At 38.5% G+C, this 24536-nt stretch overlaps 1 protein-coding gene across 5 annotated transcripts in view; it reads left to right on the top strand.

Moving 5' to 3' along the window:
- LOC121080617 (ubiquitin-associated protein 2-like) overlaps positions 1-24536 on the top strand; it is a 94117-nt gene that overhangs the window by 6654 nt on the left and 62927 nt on the right. For all 5 annotated transcript variants that reach the window (XM_040578766.1, XM_040578765.1, XM_040578764.1 and 2 more), the window contains exons 2-4: positions 15732-15871; positions 19820-19897; positions 21472-21582. In XM_040578766.1, coding sequence (XP_040434700.1) covers positions 15732-15871; positions 19820-19897; positions 21472-21582 — 329 coding nt within the window. The remainder of the gene's footprint in view (positions 1-15731; positions 15872-19819; positions 19898-21471; positions 21583-24536) is intronic.

Raw genomic sequence — 24536 nt, 5'->3', positions numbered from 1 at the left:
ACTTTGCAGAATTACATGAGTCCTGGTAAACTAGAAGTGAACTGGATCAGCCTATTTTTCCTGTTCTTATAAATCCAGCCCCCTTCCCCCAAATCCTCAGGACCCTTACAACTGTAGACAAAGGTTAAAATAAAGTTAGTTGGTTAAAATTACTTCATAGTTAGGGATAATGAATGAGAAGTGCTGTGATGGCTTTTTGTACAGTCCTCCGAAATGAAACATTGGTGGGTTTTAGTTTCTGTTAGAAAACCTACCTCAAATATTTATATGACTTATCTCCCTTGTTGATTCTGTTGATTGCTAGGGAGTGCTTTTGAGTACTTCAGTCGTGGCAGAGAGGGAAGTGAAAAATCTCTAACTTCTATATTTCTTCTCAATAAACAAATCCATTAAAATAACTGATCAACAGAAGGAATCCTAAGTATTTCTCTAGTTAATAAATGATCTACCTATTATAAAATATGATAAAACGTAGGACAAGAAACCACAGTACTATTCCTTTTCAGTTGATTTTAATATCCAAGCAAAAATTGAACTCAAAACCAGTGTGATGCATCTTACCTTGCAGGCCGGAACAAGCAGATTTTGAACATAGAGTCAGACTGTAGTAACTAAAACCTTTTCTACCTAGCAAAAACCGAGTAGCTGTTTGGGATTGGAGCTGAATGTAGGAGAGAACAAATGAGAGTTTAGCAACTGGAGTTGGCACAGTTTTTATCACCAGGACTTTAAGGAGTTTAAGGTGGCCAGGAACTGGTTTTATGGTTGTAGGTCCCCTTTATCAACAGACCCTAATTGAAAAGCTGGCATGCAACTCTTCCTCATCTTCTAATCGCTTTTTTAGAATTGGTATGTATTTTTAAAATGACCCAAACTTCTAATTAAAAGAAAAATTGAGGGCATCTTTCCTTTTTTTTATTTTCAATAAACTGTGTGAAATGAAGATTTTATTAAGTTTCAGACCAGTCAAAAAACCAAACCTACAGTCCTCCCTAATAGCTCATCTTAAAGAAGATGCTGTGAATATTTTCCAATTGTATTTAAATCCAAAACATCACAGCTCCAAGAGTCTGAAGGTTAACTAAAAGATTATTGTATGTTTCTTGAACTTAGGATTTAAAGTCTTTTATAGCAATTGTGTATCTAACTAAAGCTCTGGAAGAGTTCTGCCAAAGAAATACTTGTCAGTCTAAAATTCTTACATTGTAAGCAGTGTACTTCTAACTCTTAACAATTTGCATTTCAGTGGTGTTAAAATCTCTGCTGAGTTCCAGATAAATTTATTTTTAGTTGCCTCTGAAGTAAAATTACAGCCTTTTGTGGATTCATATTGGTTTATAAAACTTTTTTTTTACTCACCAGGTTTAATCCTAGTATTTCTCTTCACTTAATTTTACTGTGTTCCTTGGGTTCTGTTTTGTTCATTTTTTTAAACTTAATTAGGATTGTGATAATTCAATTGAACAAAGGCTTTTGTTCTCAAATGTGTTTTCATATTGGAATAGACATTAAAAAGTCTAACTGATCATCTCTGATATGGAAGACCTTACTCTTGGTGCTTTGTGTTCTGGGAACTTTCTGGGGTTTATTCTTTTTTTTATATAAGATTTGAGAACTTTAAAATGGTTTTAAAGGGAAGTTATGTGTGTTTTTACTTTCTGCTGATTTAGAGCTTTGGGTGAATGCTGTTGTCTTAACCACGTATGTCTTGGATTTTTCGCTCTTAGTGGAGGAGGCATGTAGAATGACAAGTTGCATTTTTTCCTTTTATGGTTTTTATTTTCACCTTGGTGAATCAGGTTCTTACTAGTTTTCAAAAAGTCATGTTTTGGGTAGTGTACTCATTGAACTTCTAAAAAACAGTCTTTGTATGTTTAAATTGAGAACACATTTAAATCATCATACTGTTCTGCATTTTAAACTTGCCTAACATTGCTTTCTCACTTATTCACAGTGTCATCTTGACTTTTACAGCAAGTGTGTTTAACAATCCCCTGTTGTGCTAGAATTTTTACATAAAGTTCTTTGAATGACTGAAAATTATTATTGTTATTAAAAAGCTGTTACTTAAGGTTTTAATGCAATTTTAAAAACTTGAAGTATTTCATCTTAGTGTTATCCCTTGCTTGATTTCTGTGTAGATAACAGCTTTTTGGTTTGCTAGGAGAAAATTGATGTTTACAAGAAATCTTCTGCTGAAATGGTTTTAAAGATTGCCATTGCCAAAGCATTTGTTCAGTGAAGTTTTCATAGGTGCAGTATGATCTCTAAAGCTGATACCTGTAATATTGTAATACTTGCTAGAATTGAACACTGTAGTCGGCAAAATGTGTGTATTCCAGATGCAATCTCAGAACTCACATGTGCACTGAGAGTGAGGTGCTGCAATTAATATAAATAAGCTAACAGTTTCAGAAACTATGATGTGAAGAGTACAAACCCCTTTTCTTTCAAAATGAGTAACTTGATCTTGCAGCAGAGTGCTTGGTCTCATAGATTGATAGCAAAATAAACAGGTGACTTGTATCTTAGGATGTTTTGGAAAACAGGCTTTCTATTTAAGCGTTTTAATGTTGTATTGTGCAGTATATAAAGCCATCATGTCTGTGCAATCAGGGGCTGTTGGTTTAGTACAATGTAGTAATAAATGACCCTGCGGAATACAAATACATATTTAAAAGGAAAAGTAAGCTTTAAGAAAATGAGTGAATAAACTTCTGTGAAAATGAATTTCTTAATGGTCTGTCAATAGGAGGGAAGCTTTGAAGGAAAAACTTTATTTGCTAATTCAGGTTTTTCAAACTCTTAACATTTTTTTGCACACTATTCAATTTTATTATAAGCTAGTCTGGCTTGGAAAGAAATGGTGGAGATTGAGAACCTCCTACTGGAGACAGAAAACATGTGGCAGCCAAACAACATTTAAGTCAGTCCAGACATGCAGAAAAAGGTAAAGATGAGTGGGCCTGGAATAGTGACTGTGGGTCTAGAAGAAGCCTAAGGGTGGTTCCCCCCACTTATTTTGGAAAGAAAATAAATACAGAATTAAGTGCAATAAAACTTTGGGCAGTTTGACATCATATGTAACTTGTCTCATTGATATCTTCTTCAAAAAAGATTAAGAAACTAACTAGGAAGTGGGAGATAAATTTTGTTTTGCTTTTTTTTTTAATGTTAAACCACAGAAGAACAGCCTGGATGACTTTATGGTGAATTGTGTGGAGGGCACTTTATTTATCTGCTCCTTTCCTAGAGTGTTCTATGTTTGAAGCTGTAAAGGTTGTGTCCTGGTTTCAGTTGGGACAGAGTTTACTTCTTAGTAGCTGGTGCAGCCCTGTGTTTTGGATTTGGTGTGAGGACAATGTTGATAGGACACTGATGGGTTTTTGGTTGTTGCTGGGTAATGTTTATACTAAGTCAAGGACTTCTCAGTTCCTTGGGCTCTGCCAGCCAGAGGGGCTGGAGGGGACACAGCCAGGACAGCTGACCTGAACTAGCCAAAGGGATATTCCATACCATAGGATGTCATGCTGAGTATATAAACTGGGGGGTGGGGTGGCCAGGGCCTGCTGATTGCTGTTCGGTAGCTGGCTGAGCATCAGTCAGAGGGGTGGTGAGCAATTGTATTGTGTTACTTGTTTCTTTTTCTCCCTTCCCTTTGGATTTTGTTCCTCTCCCCTTCTCCCTCCTTTTCATTATAAATGTTATAATGATTATTATTGGTTTTATTTCAATTATTAAATTGTTCTTATCTCAACCCTTGTGTTTTACATTCCTTCCTGATTCTCTTCCCCATGGGGGACGGAAGGACAGGTAGTGCGCTAATGGCTGCATGGTACTTAGTTGCTGGCTGGGGTCAAACCATGACAGATTCTTTTGATAGTTCGGTATAGTTTTGGTGTAGATTGGATAGACCTGGCCTTTTGGAAAATTCTAGATCAATGGAATGAGAATAAGTGAATTTACACCTGACACCAAGTGGAGAAGTTTTGATTGTGAGAAAAATAATGCTCAAAATAAAGTAGGAAAACCTGGGGTAAAATCAAGTTTTCTGATTGAAGCAGGTCAAGATAATGTTTACTATCAAAGGGAACTAATAAACCCCACCTTGTTTAAAACTAGACAAAATGCTAACATTGGTTGTGACCACAGAAGGAGCAATCCAGAGTTAGCAGAGAAATAAAAATAATCTCTTATGGCTTTCAGTTCTCAGTGCAGTTTTTGTGGCTGCTCGTCTCAGAGCACCTGACAAAGTTTGAAAAAGGATTCGTCGTCTTGCAGGATTTCACTTTGGAAAACTAAACTGAATTAAATGGCCATGAGTTTTCATCAAGACTTTATTCACAGTAAAAGCATAAGGTTCCTTTCATTCACAAACTTTAATACTGTCTTAGAAACTATTGTTTCTTTTCCTCCTTTTGGAACTTTATATTCAGAGTTGTATATGTCACTGGGGGGGGGGGGGGGGGAAGTTTTTTATTTTGGTGGATTCTCATCTTGCCTAATGTTTCAAAGAACGTCTTCAGAATTTCTTAGTGATTAAGTATTCTTTATTGTCTGCGCCGGGCGTACGGGGGATCCTTCCACCAATCGTACACACCCAGAGGGGCAGATTATCTTATATTTATATAATGAAACAATGAATATTCCATTAACGCCTATACATATTCATTACCTGAACCCGCCTACCCTCGCTTCGTATGCTAATTAGCTTATCAGTCTTTCACGCTTGCGCAGATTCTTCCAAAAATTGTGGGCCGGGGTCTTTAGAATGTGGGCAGTGGTCTATGGGAGGAAGGCTGTAGGTCTTCCTCATGGTGTACTTTTCACCTTTTGCTCATTTGCAGTGTTCTTATCAGTCTGAGGTAATTTATGCCCTTGCTGGCCATCTGCTTTTCTTGCTTAATTATTTCTTTTACCCTTATCTGTCCCCTCCTGCTGAAGTGTTCCGCTAAAGTTTTAACACAGAAGGTCAGCAGACAGGCGGATGTCTAACAAAGGATAACAGAACAGACACCAAAGGTAGATGAGTAACATATGGCGGTACATGATATCTACAATTGTTACAGTGGCTAACAAACATAATGTTTATTCTTTAATTCTATTCTAAAGTTCGTTCACACTACATCACTTTGAAGCATATGCTTTTAGAAGCAGTAGGTTTCCCTCCAGGTCTTGGCCCTTCTTTTTGCTTTCACTGCTGTGTTTCAAAAGTGATGAGTTGGCAGACTTGTAGAAATCTTTCCCAGGGTTTTTTACAATACCCCTTGTAGTTTTACTCAAAGACATCCAGCTGTCCCGTTATCTCCTTGGTAGGGCAACTTGCTTTGCAGATAAGGAGGACAGCTCCCCTTGCAGAGATTTGCAACTTTCTTGTCCGAACAGTCTATATGATCTTTCAGACATTTTAACCCCTTTGTCGCTATACAATTACAAGCCTGTTTATGCATTACAATGAATATTGGTTTATGAATACAAACTTGACCATATTATTTACAGCTTATTCACATCACTAAGATGAACCTTGAGAAATATAATAATCTGGGGGAAAACTATAGAAAGTTATTCTAGAATATCTTGCTTTAAAAGAGTGTTTTTCATTAAGACTCCTGGTTTTCTTTGGTTTTCTGAATATGTGAGCGTATTGCAAGCAGTGATCTGTACTGGTGGTCTTCCCTCAGTATCTAGTTCAAGGAGTAGGGCTCTGTACAGGTGCAAGAATGATATCAGAGCTCTGTAGTGTTGCTACTGAAACTCTGAAGCTAGAATCAGATCTATTATCACGAGGTTTATAGCACATTTTATAGATATAGCCTTACTGATTACTTAGTGCATTTGCTTTTATATCACTTGTGGCTTGTAATTTAACCATTGCTTTTTGTTGTGAGTATTGTAATGTGATCTGATGAGTGTTGTAAGTCTGAATTAAACCTTCCCTCCAAAACTCTTATGGTGGCACTTTCTACTTTGTTCCTCATCAATTCTAGTGTGGATTAACTAGGTGCCCTTTTTTTTTATGCAGTTGAGTGTGCTCTTGCTAGTGTGAGAATGTAACAAATGTTTCCACTCTTACTTGGCTATTTTTAGCCCTGTTGCTTGTATCTGTTTTCTATTCAAAGAATTACTTTTGAACCTATTCCAGGAGAACATGGTTCCGTTCTGTGATGGGGGGGGGGGGGGCAGGGGGCAGGGAGAGCACAAGTGCTGAGCTTGTTCGTTATCTGGCAGTAAGATGTCTGATATAGAGTGCTGCTTTCTGTGTGACTGAACTCCAGTCAAAGCAAATTCCTCCTTCTGGGTATTGTCCTGGCTGTGTGGCACCAAGCTTGTGTTAGCAATTTCTTTCTGTCATTTGGAGTACCTAGGTTTTAAATTGAATCTTCTTTTTGGTTTTGTTTTTCTGTGTAAACAGCAATTAATTTTAGGGGCTGTTTAGATATGGGCCATTACACCAGAGCAAATAACTGAAGTATGCATTTCTGTAGTTTTAATAGCCAAAGATGATAGTTTGCAGTTATTGTCTTTTTTTCCCTGCTCTTGTTACAATTGAGCATCTGGGGTTTTTGTTTGTTCTGTACTGGTTTAATCTGGATTAATTTTCCTTTTTTTTGCTGTTACATGAATTACTAATCTTGTGGGTACAGCTAGCTGTTGATTGTAATGGTTGATGGGAGGTGGTCCACCAAAAAGTGTTGTGTGTTTAACTGTTGTCTTATGGTTGGTACTGTTGACAAAGTACAAGCCTGAAGTGTCCTTGATGTATGCTTGTAGCTCATGTTGTATGTACTGACTTAGCCCAAGCTTAAACTGTTTCAACAGTGTCCTACTGATGTTGTCACTAGAGGTGTGAGGAACAGTGGTTTTGAGACAAATTGGTCACTATTAATACAGGAAGGTCATATGTCCTGTGCAGCTTCAGTGGTATATTTCAGTCTTATCTGAGATGCTTTGTCTACTAAAACTTTTGTTTTATTTGTGGTACTGTTAGCTTAACCAGAGTGTGACCTGAGTTCGTATGTCCTTCCATGTATTCTTTGAAGAGAACATCTATAACCCCAGTTCATGCTCTGCAGCTGTTTCCTCACCTACGTGTGTGTGTATGCGTGTGCCCTGAGCTCACCTGGGCTTCTAGCTGACCCCTAAGTTCATCTTGGGCAGACTGGAAAGCTGTGCAAATTACTGTCTGTAGAGGCTTTGCCTTGTGATATTTTTTCTTTCTTTTGTGTCTGTGTGTGGAGGGGAGCCATCTGAAGAACTAAGTTACCCAGCCCTGTCTTCCTGGATGAGTCTGTCTGGATTTCCTTCTTTCCCTCTTGGAGGGGCTGCTGTGAGTCTTAACAAGCTGGCAGAGGGAGCAAGACTTCTCAAGGTGGGGCTTTCGATAGGGAGAGGGTGAATGTGTAAATGCATTATTCCTGTGAAAATGAAATTCAGAGATGACCAGCAAAAGCACTGAATATCTAGTTGTGTGTACAAAATCATTAAAGATTGCTTTTGGTGGCTAAATTGCTTCAGGTTAGTTTGAATCTCTAGTTTAATGCCTGAAACTGAATGTAGACAGATACTTCTGTGGCTGGGGGAGGGACTATATTCTAGACTACCATAAACTGTGTTAGGCTGTCCTGATTTTGGTCGATTATAGCCTCCTTGTTTGGATAAAGCACCTCCAAATTCTTATAAGTGTATTCTTCGCTGCAAGTTACTGAATGCTAACAGGTATCCAAAGAGGCTGGGCATTAAGGAGTGTTCCTCAGTAAAGATGAGACAAATCTTTTTTCCCCACTGGTGATCGAAAGAATATACGTGTCATAAGATAGTGATATTTTCAAGGTTACTCTGCTGACAGAGTCGCTTCCTGGGAGTTTTTTTATATTTTAAAATCCCTACAAGGCATTTTTAATGTTTGAATTATTTTTTTTTTTTTTGGTGGTGGTTGTTGCATGCAGAGGGCCTGATCAAGATCAAGTCTTGCTATACTGGTTCCCAGGAAAACAAAATGTGAAACCTCATGTTTTACCTATGTTATAATGGCGCATGGCTGCTGAAACCTAACTTCCCCCTTTCCTCATAAACTTGATTCCCCTCTCTCATATCAGTTTTGCCAGATTCAGTGGTTATATAGCCACATAGTTTTCCACTGGATAAGCTTATTCAACTGACTTGTTTTGTTTTAGAGGGTTTAGTTTGTTCTTGTCAGCTCACTGAACCCACTTCCTCTGCAATTGCAGGAGCATTAGTCTGATTGAAGGGAAGTAGCAATATTATATGGTTAAGGAGTAGGGGAGCAGGAATGATGTTTCTGATGACAGCTCACAGTTGGATGGTATTAGATATGAATTGAAACTCCATTTAATGGAATAAACTGTTCTACATGCACTATGGATTGAACTTTGAATATACAACCAGGTCCCAAATAGGCAATAAAACACTTGTTGTGATTTTTCTTTTTTTTTCCTCCCGAACTCTGGTCAGCCATCCTCTGCTTCAAGAAGGCTGTGTTAGCTCTGGCTACAGAGGGTAATGATTTTCAACCCTGAAAAGCCTGCTAGTTCACTTTTTTCCTCAGCTGCAATAAAGCTTTCCTTTTGTGAAGTACTAGTTAATGTTTTTTTACAAACCTCCTAGTTAATGCAGTGTATAATTCAGTCTGAGTATTTGTTGCAGGGGGTGACTAGGCTGCAGTTCTGTTAGCTGCTGTTTTGTTGAAGCTGTAGAGACTGTAGTGCCCTTTCACTGGATGCTACTCAGGAAACCTTAGGAGGGAAAACACCAATGGCTTTGTCTTTCCTGTTTTGTTTTTTTTTTTTTTCATTGATTGTTCCATATTTTTTTTGTGGGGGACGGCGACAAACCCAGAGAAACAGGCATGAAGAGATTTGCAATACTGATGGTTCTTCATCACTGAATGTAGCAGTGATGGAATAAATGATGAGTATACTGTGTATTGACTTGGCTAGTATTTTCTTTTATCTCCTTAGGCTAGAAAAATAAGAGAGCAGAGGACTCTGAAATGGAGGTGTTCATTTCCTCCCATAGCAAGAGGGAGTATGTGCATGGCTGTGCAAGCACCAGGAACCACCTCTGAGCTACTGTGGTCTTTGCTTCTGAACCCAAGATACTGAGTCAGTTGACAATTCAGGATAGCATATGGTGTGATCAGTGATGGGAATACATTCTCTTTTACTTTGGTAGCTTTTAGAGAGGGTTTGCATAAGAAAAGCCTTTTATGACAGAGGACAAGAAATGAGGTCCTTCCATCAAAGATGACAGGAACATGTATTTAATTGTTCCTTCAGGTCTTAGAATATCAGGACAGGCCAGAGCTTTACTTAAAATATTCCTCAGCAGAGAAACATACTTCAAAAGTGAACTTGCTGTTGCTCCTTCCTCACAGGATCCCCACAGATTACCCTTCTCAAAGAGAAAAGAGAATTCCTATTTTTCTATATATTATTTCTGTGTGAACCAGTGCAGCCTCTTTTTTTTTTTTTTTTAATATCTAGTTCATGACAACAACTGTGGTTTGGTCTGTGTTATGGTCTAGTAAGATCTTCTATTTCTGATAGTCCTGAGAGGGGTGCTTAGAAAATAATATGTGGTTAATCTAACTGGGTCTCTGTTACTTAAAGTTTCATTACAGTCAATGATAAGTGCTGGTAACTAGTACACGTTGCAGGTCCTTGCAAACATGGGGCTTATAATTAGTTAGGACAGGGAGCAGGGCTTTGGTTTTTGCATGTGAAAGTCCACCTGGTTGCTATTTAAAATGGTGCTGTTCTTGCAGAAAGACAGCAAAAGATGAGAACAGTGATTTTGTAGGTATTGATGTGTGAAACAAGGTCAAGTCATCTGACTCTTCTAGGACAGGGATCCTCAAACTATGGCCCGTGGGCTGGATATGGCCCCCCAGGGTCCTCGATCCAGCCCCCGGTATTTACAGAACCCTCACCCCCCGCCGGGGTTTGGGGGGGGGGGGGGGGGGGAACCAAGCAGCCGCAGATGACCTCCTGCCACTTCATCCGCGCGCCGGCCCCTTGTTTAAAAAGTTTGAGGACCCCTGTTCTAGGACATTCACTGCCTTTTGATTGTACGAAATAACTCGGGAGTGTTGTTTTCTGACAGCAGCAGAGCTGGGTGGGTTTTGCTAACCAGGTTTTTAACAGTCTGAAGATTGCCTTAGCTGTATGAAAGATAAAGCCCTAGATGGAAGCTGGTTAGGCTTTTGATCTTAGTGCAGTTGTAATTTTTAATTAATTTTTTAATACCAGTGAAAGTTGAATTTGAGAAAATTGATTCCTCCTTCAGAAATTTCTGTATGAGTAAGGGCACTTGTTGCCTCTGAAGTTTGAGTATTTATAAAGAAACGATGAGGGCAAGTCTGCTGAATGCTTATTGGGTGTAGTTGGCAGATTTTGATTAATGCTAGGATATACTGAAATGTCTTTGCCTAACAGACATGTTTTACACTGGGATAATAGCAAAGATAAATATTGTGAGATTAGAGTTTTTTTAAAATAATGTTAATGATACTGCTTTTATGATTGGAACTTGCTCTACTAGTGGATAACATGCACTGTTCAGTCCCCCTTCCACATAGTGTTTTTGAGAGGGGCTCTGGATATGTGACCAGCCTTTGCCTAACTCCAGTCTTTTGAAGATGAGTACTTTTCTCTTCCAAAACAGTGCTGTCTTTTCTTTTAAGACCTATTTGTATATTTCTTTGTCATCTTTTGTATAACATTTCCTTAGGAATACTAATCCTTGAAATTAACTTTTTTTTTTGCTGGTAATGAGAAATTATTGATTTCTGTAGATTGGTGTGTGTCCTTAGCTAATTATAGATTGACTTGGCAGAATAATAATTTCAACTGATCAACTCAGTGGGTTTTAAGAAAAGTGGGTAAGAGTATTCACTTGTTTATTCAGTATGCTTTGCTAACACAACAGGAAGTCTATGTTAGTTTATATGTTTGTGCTGGTACTCTGGCCACTCCCAGCAATCCTTTTTTCTTGGCAAAATGTGAGAGCATACAGACAATACAATTTCTCTCTTCTGTGGTGTTCTGCTAGTGATGCAGGTCTGCTCCTGGTCATCAATATTCTGTCTACAGTAGAAGACCATAAGATGAGTCATGAATCCTCCTAGGATCCATAAGCTTAGTATTGGCTTGAGGCAATACTGACACTAAGTAATCCTCACTGCTTCTGAGGAACATTTGACATGCAAACTCTTTTCCCCTTTCAAGCAGTAATAAAGGTGGTGAGATTCTTTAGAAAACAGCACTTGAGGTAAACTCTTTGCAGGCATGGATTTTTTTTTCTCATGCTTGTGTCATGCTACTGCTGTAGCAGTAAAATCTAGACTCATTGTACATGTACAGTGGTCATGCCATCATGAAGCAGTGTTCTGCAGTCTTTTCCCAGCCCTGTCATTGTGAGAAATACTTGACTGAGTAGCTTTGTGATTAGAGTATAAAAAAGCAATCACACTTTTAAGGTGTTAACAGAGTTTTCTGCACAGTGTTCTTTATCACAACTCCTTGTCCAGAGTCAAGAAAACAACTTTCTTGAGACTGCCTCGGGAAAAGAATTGAAACTGCAAATGTTTTGTTCAGTTGATGGAGGTGAATATTTAACTTCAGAAGGATTCTTGAAAGTCAGATGGTATTGCAGTGTGTGGTCTGTCCCTGGAAATTCAGCAAAAGATTTACTGTGTCTTGCGGGGCTTGTGACCCTGTCGAGTCAGTTTGTATTCTGTGTATCTCTAGCTTTTCTGACTACTTTGAGTCTAAAAGGGCTAGATTTCTTGCCGAAGGAAAGTTGAACAAAATATAATAGAAAGCATTATGATAGCTTTAAAAACATGCTTTTTGTGTTGATATGCATTCAATTGCTCCTTGATTCTTTCCCTTCCGCTCTTCCTGCAAAAACCCAACTAAATGTGTTAAATAAGACTTATGGTGGTATGGAGACTTCGGGAGGGAGTGGGATTTGGTCTCTAAGAAAGTTGGGTGTTGAGGTACCAATATTTAAGTACTGCTTTTCAAAACTAGAGTATTGTCATTCTATCACCAATCTGGTGATGGTTTATACAATACTATAATTGCTTTTGTAGTATAGGTCCTTGTGCTAAACTTGCTCTACAGACGGAAACACTAAAACGAAGCCTTGAGATTTGGGATGATTTTCCTCTTAAAAACCTCTGTTTGCTCTCCATTTTTAAGTCTAGTTATTTGTTTTAAGGAAGTGCTGAAACTTGAATTCCTTAGCACTTGAGAAGCTAAACATACTTTAAGTGAATAATTTTCTTAACTACTGATCAAGGTTTGGATTTTTAAAATAGAAGTAAAGACAACCTTTCTCTAGAGGTACTAATTGCATCGGTGAAAAAAGGTTTACAGCAATCTTGTGTTTCTTTTTTTCTGACAATAAACAAAAAGTATGACCACCTTCTTTACACAAGTTTTAGGAAGTCCAGTCTCTTTAGTGCTTTCACCTCCTTTTCTGCTAGTGTTCTGAGGGTCTGTTTTGTTTAACGTGTATCTATTTCTTTAAAATACAGCTGTTTTGTAACTCTAGTAAACAGCCAATGTGTCTACAAGGTCAAATATTAACTGCTGATGAGGGACTTTGGCATTGAGCCAGACCCTGATGTGGAAACTGAAATATTTGCTTGTCTGAATATTTTTTGATCTTTATTAAACAGATTTAATTAAGAGTTGTCTTCCAGTCTCAAATCTTTCCTCATTCAATCTGCAGTTAAAATTAAGTTCATCAGTTTGTGATATTCTGCCCATTGCTATGACAACAGTCTGCCAGGTGGACTTTAATATGAGGAATTAGAGAGAATAAGAAGCTGCTTTGCGAGTGAGGAAATGTTCTTGTTCAGCCACATCTTAATAATTAGTAACATCCCACTTAACGCTCAAAATTGTAGTCACCATGGTAATTTGAAGGCAGTGGCTAACTTAACCTGCCTTCTGCCTGTTGCTTCGGTACTCTTAAAGAGTGGGTGTGAAGTGTCAGCCCTGCATAGTGAAGACATGCCTGTGCCAGGGAGGTGCTGTGTTTCCCTGGTTAGTGCACTGTTGATGGTGGAGTGGGGCCTTTCAGCTGCTGCTTGTGTGTGCTGGGGCTTAGCTGGTTGCAGTGTCTGGACACTGCCTGTAGATAGTGGGAGCCAACTAAGGGGGAATAAAATAGCTTTATTTTTAAAGCTCCCTTGATATCAAGCTGCTAATTGTACTTTTAAGACTACTGGATTGTGTATGAACTGATTGTAATATGCCCATGTTGGCTTGATGGGGTAATGTCAAACTGGGGGTGTGTTACCATACTTGTCTGAAGCAAGTACAAGTCCATACTACTGCCAGGAAGAGGCTCTTGCCTTTGCTGGCTTTCTGCTTCAGACCTGTTGCCAAACTGCTGTTCATGGGCTGCATGGTCAGCAAGATGAGCATCATCTTTAAAGATGCTGTTATACTGTTCAGGTTGTTTGGCTCTGTTCCCACCAGCAGGCTGATCTTGCTGTGAACGCTTCACCCCCCAGGAGTGTTTCAAATGCTTGTGTGCCTGCTTTTTTCCTTAAGGTATCCTTTCATCCTGAAAGACAAACATGGTTTAAATGACTGTCATGCAGAGACACTAAAATATATGTTCGGAGAGGCAGAAAAACCCCAATTCTCCTCAGAAACCATAGGTTGCCTGGCTATCAAAGTGTAGGCTATAGTTCAGCATGTGCTTTACAAACAAATGTAAAACTTTGTTTTAACATCACTGCACAAAAAAAACAACCCAAAGGTCGTCATTAGCATATATAAACTTAAGTTTTTGAGATGTTGGTAGTTCAGTCAGCAAGGCTTATAAAGCGAATTTTAACACAAAGAGCAAAAGTAATTTCTACTGTGGAATCAACTGAAGACTGTCCATAACATGTTTAAAATATCAGTGGATGGCCATGACCAGATAATAAGTGATGAGAGTTGAACTTGCTGCTCAGAGCATCTCTAAATTTACTTAATATTTTGATTTCCACAGAACATGTTTTCATTAGTTCGGACAACCTCTGTTCTGACTGTATCTGGCTTTTGGGGTGTCGAGTGTACTGCTCTGAAGGCCTGTGTGTTCTGGGGCTTAAAGACAATGAAATTATACTACTTTATTCAAAGCCAATCTGTCTCCCAGTCTCATATTCATAAAGCTGGAGAAACACAGTGTTCCAGTTCAGCTCATATTACAGTTGGTTCCTGGTAAAGACAGGTCTTTTCTTGTTAAATATGTAAAGAGTTCACAAAAACATACTTTTTCTTCAGACTTCATTGAATGCTTTAACTAGCATGTAAAAAAAATTCAATGTCAGGGTTCAATTTTTGGCCAACAAAAATGTATTTCTAAAGTGAAGAAAAGATTTAGATTATAATGGGGTTAACTGTCTTTCTGATTCTAGATGAGGCTCCTGAGCGTTGTAAATTGATGTTTAAACTGAAGCATCTCATTGCAGCTTTAATTGTTGAGTACCTATTACTTGTAGATGCTAGTGAGCAGCTGGGTATTGAACACATCCTTATCCGTGTAATCACAACGGTTTGCTCAGTCTTTATCTGAATATTATTGTGCATTGAGCTTGGTGATAGCCAGCTTGCACCAGGGCTGCTGCCCTGACAAGTTGTGTGCTGAGACATTCATATGTTGGAGTTTCCGTAAAAGCACTTTGCTATTTGTTTGCATATCTTCTGCTCAGTTGCACCACTTACAGGTTGTCTTCAGTTCCCTAAATTTGCAGGTTTTACTTCCCAGTGTCATGGGGACAGAAACCAGGCTGTTGACTGTGACTGTTCTGACCAGTTGAGAGATATGTTTCCAGTTATCATAGCTACTATAAACCATGCTCATTGATTAACCTTGTGTTAGGTCTTGTACAAACACGGGGGGAATAAAAAATTTCTTGTTTCAAAGTAATTGTAGTGGTGGAGGATTGAATGAGAATGAAAGCTGACTGCCACAAATGGCATAGCACTGGTGTGTGTGTGTGGTTTGAGTTTTCTTTTGGGTTTCTCTGCTGTACAGCAAAGGTATGTTTAAAGCAGGGTAATAGGTAGTTTTGTAAATAATCTCTTTAAGTATGAGGGAGAACATTAAAAAAATAAATACTGGCTACAGAGGCTGGATTTAAAGGTAAGGATCATAATTTCTCTTATAAATGAGAGGTGAGATATGTAGAGTGAGCATTGGCCATAACCTCTGTATATGTGCAGGAAAGCAGTTTAATGATAGGGAAGAAAGAAATGGCCTGGTTTGTGAATGCAACTTTTGCATTAGCATTCCGAGTGGGTGTATGAGTGGTTAAATTCCAGGCATCAAAACAAGGCAGCAGATACTACAGAAATTTAAGGAGTGATGCAGCTGGAGTTGGAATTTCAGCAGAGCAGCAGATAGAAAAGTCTATATATTAAATAACTGGGAAAAGTTGTGAGACTTATACTTCCAGATGACATCTAGATCTAGACAGGTCCCTATCAGCTGACAAAAATGCTTTTTATCCACTGCATTTCCTCCTTTACTGTAAAGACTGCGATAAATCCAGTAATAGTGTATTAAAGCTGCTTTCTTGGGAGTCTATAGAGTACATGGTAAAAGCCGGAAGAGTTCTAGCTATCACATTTGTATATTATCTGGGTATTGAATCAGTACCCTGCCTTAACTCATGCTTTTTTTTTCCTTCCTCCTTTCAGATTTTCTATTTTGTACATACATTGTTTTGTATATACTATATATGATGACTTCAGTGGGTAGTGAACGTACCCGGGGCACTCGGGACAAAACACAAATTTCAACCACACAGCCAACACAACCACAGAAACAAGTAGTACAGGTACGTGCTACTATATAATCTTTGAGTTGAAAGTGAGCATGTAATGATATGCATTTTTTTCCCCAAAGTCAGTAAAAACTGAGAAAAGACTGGGGGTGGGGTGGGGAAATCATGGTCTGTTTTGGAAGAGTATGTTTTATACCTTGTTCTAATTGTTCTGTAATCTAGCACAGCATTAAGTTGTTCCTGTATTCTTGTTGCTAAAGGAGCTTTGTATTCTTCAGCAACATTTCCCATCAGTGAGGAATTCTATGGCTATGCCTGTGTTGGGATTTCTGTCCTCTGACCTCAGTGTCCTCAGATCTCAGTTCTATATGCTAGCCTCATGATGCTAGAAGATTTTTGGTTGATAGAGGAATTTGGGTGGGTGGGAAAATAGTTTAGATGTGTGCTGTGTTCTACAGCATGAATCAACATATCTGCAAGTCACAAAATCCTAAACTTACTGTGCAGTGTCTTCACCAAGTGAAATATAGATGGTCATCTACCAGCAGATTAAAATTATTTTGAGTATCTGTGAGACTGAAATTAAGCTCTTATCCATTGTCTTGGCTCTCAGCAGCAGAGTAGTTATGTGCTTGTCTGGCTTAGCGTGCAAAATGTCTGTTCCTGGCAGCTCATTATTCTCTTGCCAGGTACTTGTGAAAATTGGAATTGATTCAAGAATTGCCTCAGTTCTCTATTGGCAGAGAGCTCGTCATTCTAGAGGTGCTCCCCTGGGAAATTGTCTTATTATTTTCTAGGCTGATCTTTAACATGGAGGGGCTCCTGTTCTGTTTTGTACAGTATTATGTGACGTCAAGCCCTTATCTCCTTGCATTGCAGTGTTTTGCATAGTGATGATTCATACTAATGTGTGGATTTAGAAAGTGACTTTTGACAGATGAAGTTGAATTTGGTTTTATTATATAATAAGTAAGGCTGCAGGAATATAGCAAGCAAGTTGACAAAGTGGTGTTTTCCCCTTTTTTGACATTTGCAAGACAGCAGTGGAATACTCTGTCTGGTTTTGGGTTTCCTGGCATAAGACAGACATTGGCAGATGAGAGCAAGTCCAGTGAAGAGCTGTGAAGATGGTTGAGAGGCTGGAGCACAAGATGAATGAGTAAATGAGCTAAGGGAACTGGATTGTTTCAGCCCTAAGGCAAGGCAAGGTTGTATCTTCTGTTCAGATACCTTGTGAAAAAGAGTATAGAAAAGGTGAAGCCAGACTCTTCTCAGAGAGACAGTGGCACAAGTTGGAACACTGGAAATTCCAGCTGTTAAAAGGGAAAAAAGTTTACCATGGACATGGTCATGGATTAGAGAGGCTGTGGGATCTCTGTCTGGCCCCAAGCAGCTCCTCTGATGTGACATGCTCTCGGTGGGAGGTTGCACTGAGTGTCACTGGAGGACCTTTCCAACCTATGTGATTCATTGTGTTAGGTCTTACTGACTTTTTTCTGCGTTTTGTCTCCTTATTCTACTTCTTGCATAATAGATACTGGTTTGGTCGATTCAGTGGAAAAGATGGCTATTTAATATTCAGCACTTATGTTTTAGTGCGCCATATTTTTATTGTTTAGATATCAGATGGACCTTCCTGTTTAGTCAGGCTTTACAGATCAACAGAAACATGTGGGATTTTACTGTTCAATTACTACTAATTAATTTTTCTGAATGTAGAATAATATTGCTTTCATTGTCATATCACATTGATCGCAATTTACGAAACTACATCACAGTTCTTTTGCGTTGCTTTTGGATAATAAATATACCATTATAAGATCTGGGTCTATTACTGTTACTTAATTTTGTGTTTTGCATGCTTCTATTTTTCTGGTAGTTTGAAGCTGTTAGTTAAAAATTTCCTTCACTGTTATGCTGCAAAGTTAATATATCTTGTAAGCTTGAGTAAAGTTTTAGCTGTCTTAAGATGCTACTGTTTTCTTAGTTACAATTAAAACTTAATTATACTTTTTTGTAGGATACTATGTTACTTGTAACAATGGTACCTTAAAAATAAAGAACCACTAGTTTCTGGGAAAAAACAAAAACGTCTTGTGACAATGATTTGGAGCTTATATAGTAAATGCATCTTGTGCGTTTTTGTTGTTCTCATTTTTTTTTTTCTTATGAATCTTTTCATCTGGGTGTAATCTACTGGCATAAATATTAGTGATATTGCATTTACTTGTGTTTCTAAGTTTTCTCCTTACACAGGAAAACTGAAGATACTGTCACACATTTGATATTGTTATGAAATTGGTATATTTTAGTCTTCTAATGCAGACTTGAAAAAAGTTGGTTTACAGAAGAAATGAATCTTAATGTTTTACTGTTTCTGGTCAAATACACTGTCACGTCTCTACAGAAATTACAGTGTCTGAATGTTTTTACTCTGGATATCTTTAAAGGAAATCTTTTCGCTAGCTTAAAAGCTGCAGTGGGCCTGAGGAGGCTGAAGTCATAATGAGAAAATGGAGCAACAGGGCTTAATTCCTGAAACCAGGAGACCTTTTGGTTTTGCTCTTGGCATCTGCCAAGAGTGAGCTCCTTCTCACAGAGCACTGCACTGACTGGGAGGTTTCCATGGAGGGTGGCACCAGGGCTGGCGTGGTGAATTCCAGAGTAGGCTCTCCTCTGTTACTGACTGCTGTCAGCATGAAGCTTTGAAAATGTTAAGTAGTGCAGAGTACTTAACTCTGTTACAAATGCTTGGAATGTTGCCTCTGAGCACAGCAAATGTTGCTTCCCTCCAGGAACTGGGACAGCTGTGGTAACTTCTCAGCAAATAAGCAGCTGATGGTGTATGGTGGAGTAATTTTCAGACACTTCTAGGGATTTACACTTGGCAACCTCTAGAGCTTGTATTTGTGGTAAATTTCAAAAGTGAAGCAGTTTGAGGCTGATTAAGTCTGAACTTGTGAGGCACAGAATTTCATGTGGGTATCCTGTGAAGTGAGACCATGAAAGGTGAGATTCAACGAACTGCCCAGGATGAATCTGTCAAGAATTTCAGTAGATGAGGTGGTCCCCTTCTCAATGAAGAAGTCTTCCACAGCACATCAACTTGTGTTTCAGATCCTGGTGCTCTCTAGTATCAGCCTTCTCTAGCATGAGATGGTAGCCTCTTCTCTTTGAACAGAAATCAAATTAGGTCTAGGATTGTGTAGCATACAGTTATCTTTGGTATTTTCATGGGAATGCAGTTCAAGTAGACTGCAAATGCTGCACTGTGAAGACTGGCCTCTGATGCAATATTAGTGTTCTTGAGTTGCTTTCTCTCTGGGGCAGCCATAGCCTGTTTGTATTTATGGCGCTTTATGACATCCATCCATTTTAGTCTTTCAGCTTTTGGAGAAGTTGCCAGCATGGATTTGTGGTCCAGAAATGTTAAAGAAGCACCAAATATTTCATCTATAACAAGATCCTTTAGCAGTTTTCAGAGACCAGTATTTGCTTATAAAGAAAATAAACACAGCTGTTCACAGGTGAAATCTTGAGGCATGACTCAGTCTCTTTTTAAGTGCTCATAAAACTACAGAGTTAACTTGTTGGGAGAGTTGTAGAAGGTGGTGTGAGCAAGAGTCATCAGAGATGTGGTTAATTTAGAAATACCATTGCCAGTTTGTTACGATAAAACTAACTGGAGTGGTAGGTACTAAATAAAAGCAATAATATCAAAGCATAGGCTTCTGTGGTAAGTTCTATATTATTATTTGGTTGTCTTTTCTATGTGGTGACCTTTTAAGTGTGGTTCGAACATGTTGAAATTGCTTTTCTCAGCTAACTTTCTAACTATAAAATGGGCAGAGGAGATGTTAATCCCTTCCCCATAGCACCCCTGTACTTGTTGTGTATGTTCTTTTTGAGAATCTGGAGAGAAAAAAATAGTAACACTAGGAGATATTTTAAAAAATATATTGTTACCTTTTGCATACTTTATTGGATGTTTGCATTTTTCAGGCAACAGCAGAACAGATTCGCCTTGCTCAGATGATCTATGATAAGAACGACACAGATTTTGAAGATAAAGTAAAACAAGTATGTTTCTTATGGTACAGAGTTTTATGCCCTGCAGTAAGGTGCTCCAAAGCTGGCTTACGTTTTGGAGCTAGAGTGTCTGTTTCTGATTTAGATGAAACCTTTTTCAGAAGGATGTAAGTTTAACTAGGAAAAGGTGCTTTTATTGCACTGTGAAGTCTGTTTACAAGAAGTTGTATGGTAATGTAACTATACAGCCAGAGCTATAATAGTATATCTTTCTTTGTAGACAAGTCTTTAAATCAAAACTCATCTGTACTGTCTCTTCCAGACTGTATCTCTCTATTATAGTCCTGATGTTTAATGACTGTCAGAATAAAGAGTGTATTCAGTTTGTCCACATGTACGTGCACATGGGAAAAATGTCACCTGTGTAAACAGTGTTTGCTAATATGGTGGCTGTTTTTCAGGAAAAGTAAAAATCTAATCATAGCTTAAAGGTGAATTGAAGTGTTAATTTAAAAAAAAAAAATCTAAAAAAATCTGACCTCCCAGATCTGTGTATACATTAAAATGATAGAATTACAAAGTGAAAATGAAATCATATCATTTCCTCTACCATGCTGAATTTCAGGTGTAGATGCTTGAGCTTCCATTGCCAAGTTATAACTGAGACTGCTATTTCAAGCAGTACTGAGAATCCAGTTCCCTGTTCTCCTGTGGGTATCGGTGATTTTGTCCTAGTAAACACATCACAACTTATAAAGAACCTAGGAGTGCAACTCAGGAGAGAAGAATTAGTGTGAATGTTAATGCAGCAGAGGAGCAGATTTCTTGATTTCTTTTCCTTTGTAAAACCTCTGAAGCATTATTAAGTGCTTTTTGTTGTTGTTCTTATAAACTTGTTCTGTTGCTGTGCCAAAAGTGAAGTCTTGGGCTTCCTGAAGCTAAAGAACCATTGTCAATAGTGCCTGTAGCTCTGCTGGCGGGAAGGATAAGTTCTGCATAGGAAATCTCCAATATCTTGCATATATATATTTCTAGCTCATGTAGGTGTTTTTTCTTTGGGTGAACTTGCTGGATGTCCCATGACAGGCTGATTATTTCCATCTCACACTCCTCAAGATGTGCACTGCAGGTCCACAGAGCATTATTCAGTACTAGGTCTCCTTAAGCAGCCATTGTTTCAGCCTTTTGTGTGGCCTTATGTCAAAATGGATCGAGGGAGCTGATCTGGCTGAAAAAATAATCTTTTTATTAGTCTAGTCTGGATGTTTTTCCAGATGGATCTGTTCTCTGCTATGACTGACTTTGTCTGTTCTCACATGGGTGGGATAAAGAGGGGGGGATGTTTGGTGAGGAGGGAGAGAGTACAATACTGGAGCTGTCCTGGTCTTTTACATTTTTACCTTCATATACTGCTGTCTCTAGGGTAACAGCATTTGCTGTAAGCGTAAAGTTAAAAAGTGTGAGAGTGCTTTCTTGATTACCATTTAATTTGTGTTTACCTTTTAAGATTTTAGTTTGCTCTGACACAGTAGCTGTGCACTTTCTTGGAATCTGTGGTAGTACTAACTTTTTTTTATGATGGTAATTTGGATATTTTAATGTGTCTGACTTTTACTGCCTGCCAGCTTATGGAAGTGACGGGGAAAAACCAGGATGAGTGCATAGTGGCATTACATGACTGTAATGGGGATATGAACAGAGCAATCAACATACTGCTGGAAGGAAGTTCAGACACGGTAAGGTTTTACTTTCATATTAAACCACTTTTTCTATTTGCTGTGCTTTTCCACTTCTAAAAAGTGATTGGGAAATACCTATTTTGGAAACTTTCTATTTCCATGTCTCCATTCAAATTCTTTTGAAGGAAATGGAGACTGGGGCAGCTTCTCTACTGCATGCATACCTTAGAGTAGGCTGAACCTTGAAAATGTTGTGGATGTTCAGCTGGTCTCTTGCAGAGTCTTCTGGCTTTCGTTTACATGCAGCATTTTTAACTGCAGCAGAACTCAGTGCTCTGTCAGACACGGGTCTATTTTTGTTGTGATGTTTGAAGTTACTCTGTAGCACCTCCACAACCCTGAGACTGGAGTCTGTTTGCCACAAAGAGCACTCTTTATAAACCTAAAGGGTGGGCAGATATTTCAAATCATGCAACTTCTGTAGGAGTGCATTGCCAGTATTGAAGTTGGAGGAGATTTCAACACTTGAAAGTTGCATTGACAATGCTACTAATGGCGGAAGAGGATACAGCAAGTAGTTGCTCCTTTCACTGTGTTGCTCATTTGCATGACTTTATTGAAAAACAGAAAGAGGCAGTTAAACAATGTGTGTGTATAACAGCAAATAATGTCACTTAGAATATTTCACAGAGCAAGAGAGATCACAAAAATATGTATTGCTGTGGTTGAAGTTTTTGTTGGAGGGACTTATTAAAGTTTATCCAAGGCAGTAAACTAGATTCAATCCCATCTAAATTGGGAAAGAAACCTGGACTTCCTTTCTTAATGCTGAACATTCAGTATTTCCTGTGATTTGTCAGGATATGTAGTCTGGCTTATTATTAATGAGGAAACTCATCCCCTATGCACTCTAAGTCTAGGACATGTACCATTCTGACTGTGAGGGGACTTTCTTTTCTCTCCCCATTTTCATTTATAAGAGTTGAGGTCATATAAAACACAGAAGTACGTAATACTGTGTGAGCTGGTAAGTTGGGAGTACAAGAGAGCATCTCACCTTGATTAAATCTGTATTGGTAATGTGCTGGGTTTGTGTTCTCTTGTACTTTTCATATTTGCCATTTTCTAGTTGAAAATAGTTTTCTGGTTGGTAAAAGATGTTGAATGTTTTCTTAATTTAGTAAATTGTTTTAAGTGATCATGACATGGAAGAAACTTTCTGAATTTGTTAATCAATTAGAAGCAACATATCAATATGTTCTGCTCTTTTGGCAAGTTCCTCTGAACCCACTGCTCTCTGTAGACAAAATGCAACTCAGAAACAAATAGAACTTAAAGGGCTCAAGGAAGAAGGAGTATGAATTAGAAGGGGTCCTCATCGGAGCGTGAAGAAATTTGTTCTTTATAGAAGTTTGTGGGCCTCCAACTTGAAGGGTGTTGTGGTTTTTTTTAAGGCCATTGTACTCTTGAACAGTTTAACTGTGGATTTGATGTAAAGTTGGAAGCAGAGTTGATACTAGTTCTGAATGCAGATTCCCAGATATCTTTTTCTAGTTTTGTTCTGACTTGATGCACTAGACGGGGGTTTTCTACTTCATTTGGAAGACTCTGTCTATCCAACTTGAGGAATTAGAAGAACAAGGAGTGATAGCTAGAATGTCTATTTATAATTACTTTGGTATTCTGCCATTATTTTTTTTTTAAGGCTGTGATCTTTAAGTCTTTATGCTTTGACTGTTAGTATTTATGAAGACTTCACTTGCAACAGTTGTGTCAGTTCGGCTTTGGATAGACAGAGGCTTTTAGATGAGAGTAGAGAAGAGCATGTTTCTTTGCCCTAGACTTCTATTAATCTAACTTCCCACAGGCATAAGATCCATTTTATGCCCAACCATGTTTTACTTCCTAAACTTTTGAAGACAGAACAGAGGGACCCTTTTCAGATTATTCTTCTTTTCATCTAAGATCAGGCCAGCAAGAAGGCTTCTGTTACATATTTTTGAAGGTCAGGCCCACAACTGTAATTTGGGTTGCCTCAGGCATTGTCAGCTGAAATTGTAATCCATTAGCTCCCTTAAAAAAAATAAGCAACTTTGATAGTCTGTGGTGGATTTTTCTGCCCAGAGCTAGCATTATCCCCTATCTTAAAGGACATGCCCCACTTCTCAAGACTTTCCTCAAAATTATATTGTGGGAAAGCATAGATCTGATGTTTTTCATAGTTGTCATCTTGCTGATCCTTCCCAAGTCATGTGAAACATTACTAAGGAGAGGCTGCTTCCTCTTAAGCTTTGCAGGATCATCCAGTTTTGGGTATTTCTTAAAATGGTCAAAGATCTTTTGGCACCATGCTCATCAGTGAAATAGTAGTGCATTCTGAACTATATAGACTTGGTTCTTGAGTTGTCAGTGTAGTAGGGCTTTTTCCTCCTTTGAAGCGTCTGTAAAGCTCTAAGAGTATTTTAGTGTGTAATGCAGTTACACAGGCTATGGCAGGTGAAGCCATGTGATAGTTACTGGGGGAAACAGTTTTCAGTTTCATAAATAATGTGTTGCTCAAATGCGTAGTTTTGTACTTCTGGTCTGCGCTGTCTGTGTTTCACCTAAGTTGGTTTATGGTATAGTTCTCTATACTGGAGATGAAATTGAAAAGTGATTTCAGCCTTTTCTCATCTATACCTTGTAAAAAAATTAGTGTAACCATTCTCTTACTACTTAGTCTCTCAAAGGAGACACCGAAACAGAGTTTTATACTTGTAAACTGCTCTGTTACCTGCTTTCTCAATAACATCAGTTTTCTTAATTCTAGGCAGCTTGGACTGGCTGGTCATTGCCTACCTTGTGAGGGCTTCAGAGTTGTCTGAATTGGAGATAGGACAGGACTTAAGTACTGATAATCAACCTTTTTTGTTTGGTCCTGGTGCCTGTCAGAGGTTGTGGCTTTACATAGTGCTTCACAGTTGATGGCACCTTATTTGCATATGCAATTTTCCTGCTTAAATACTTTACCT

This window comes from Falco naumanni, chromosome W, assembly GCF_017639655.2.
Source record: "Falco naumanni isolate bFalNau1 chromosome W, bFalNau1.pat, whole genome shotgun sequence".
Taxonomy (NCBI): Eukaryota; Metazoa; Chordata; class Aves; order Falconiformes; family Falconidae; genus Falco; species Falco naumanni.
The sequence above is the reverse complement of the archived record's forward strand: the minus strand, read 5'-3'. Positions and strand labels throughout refer to the sequence as shown.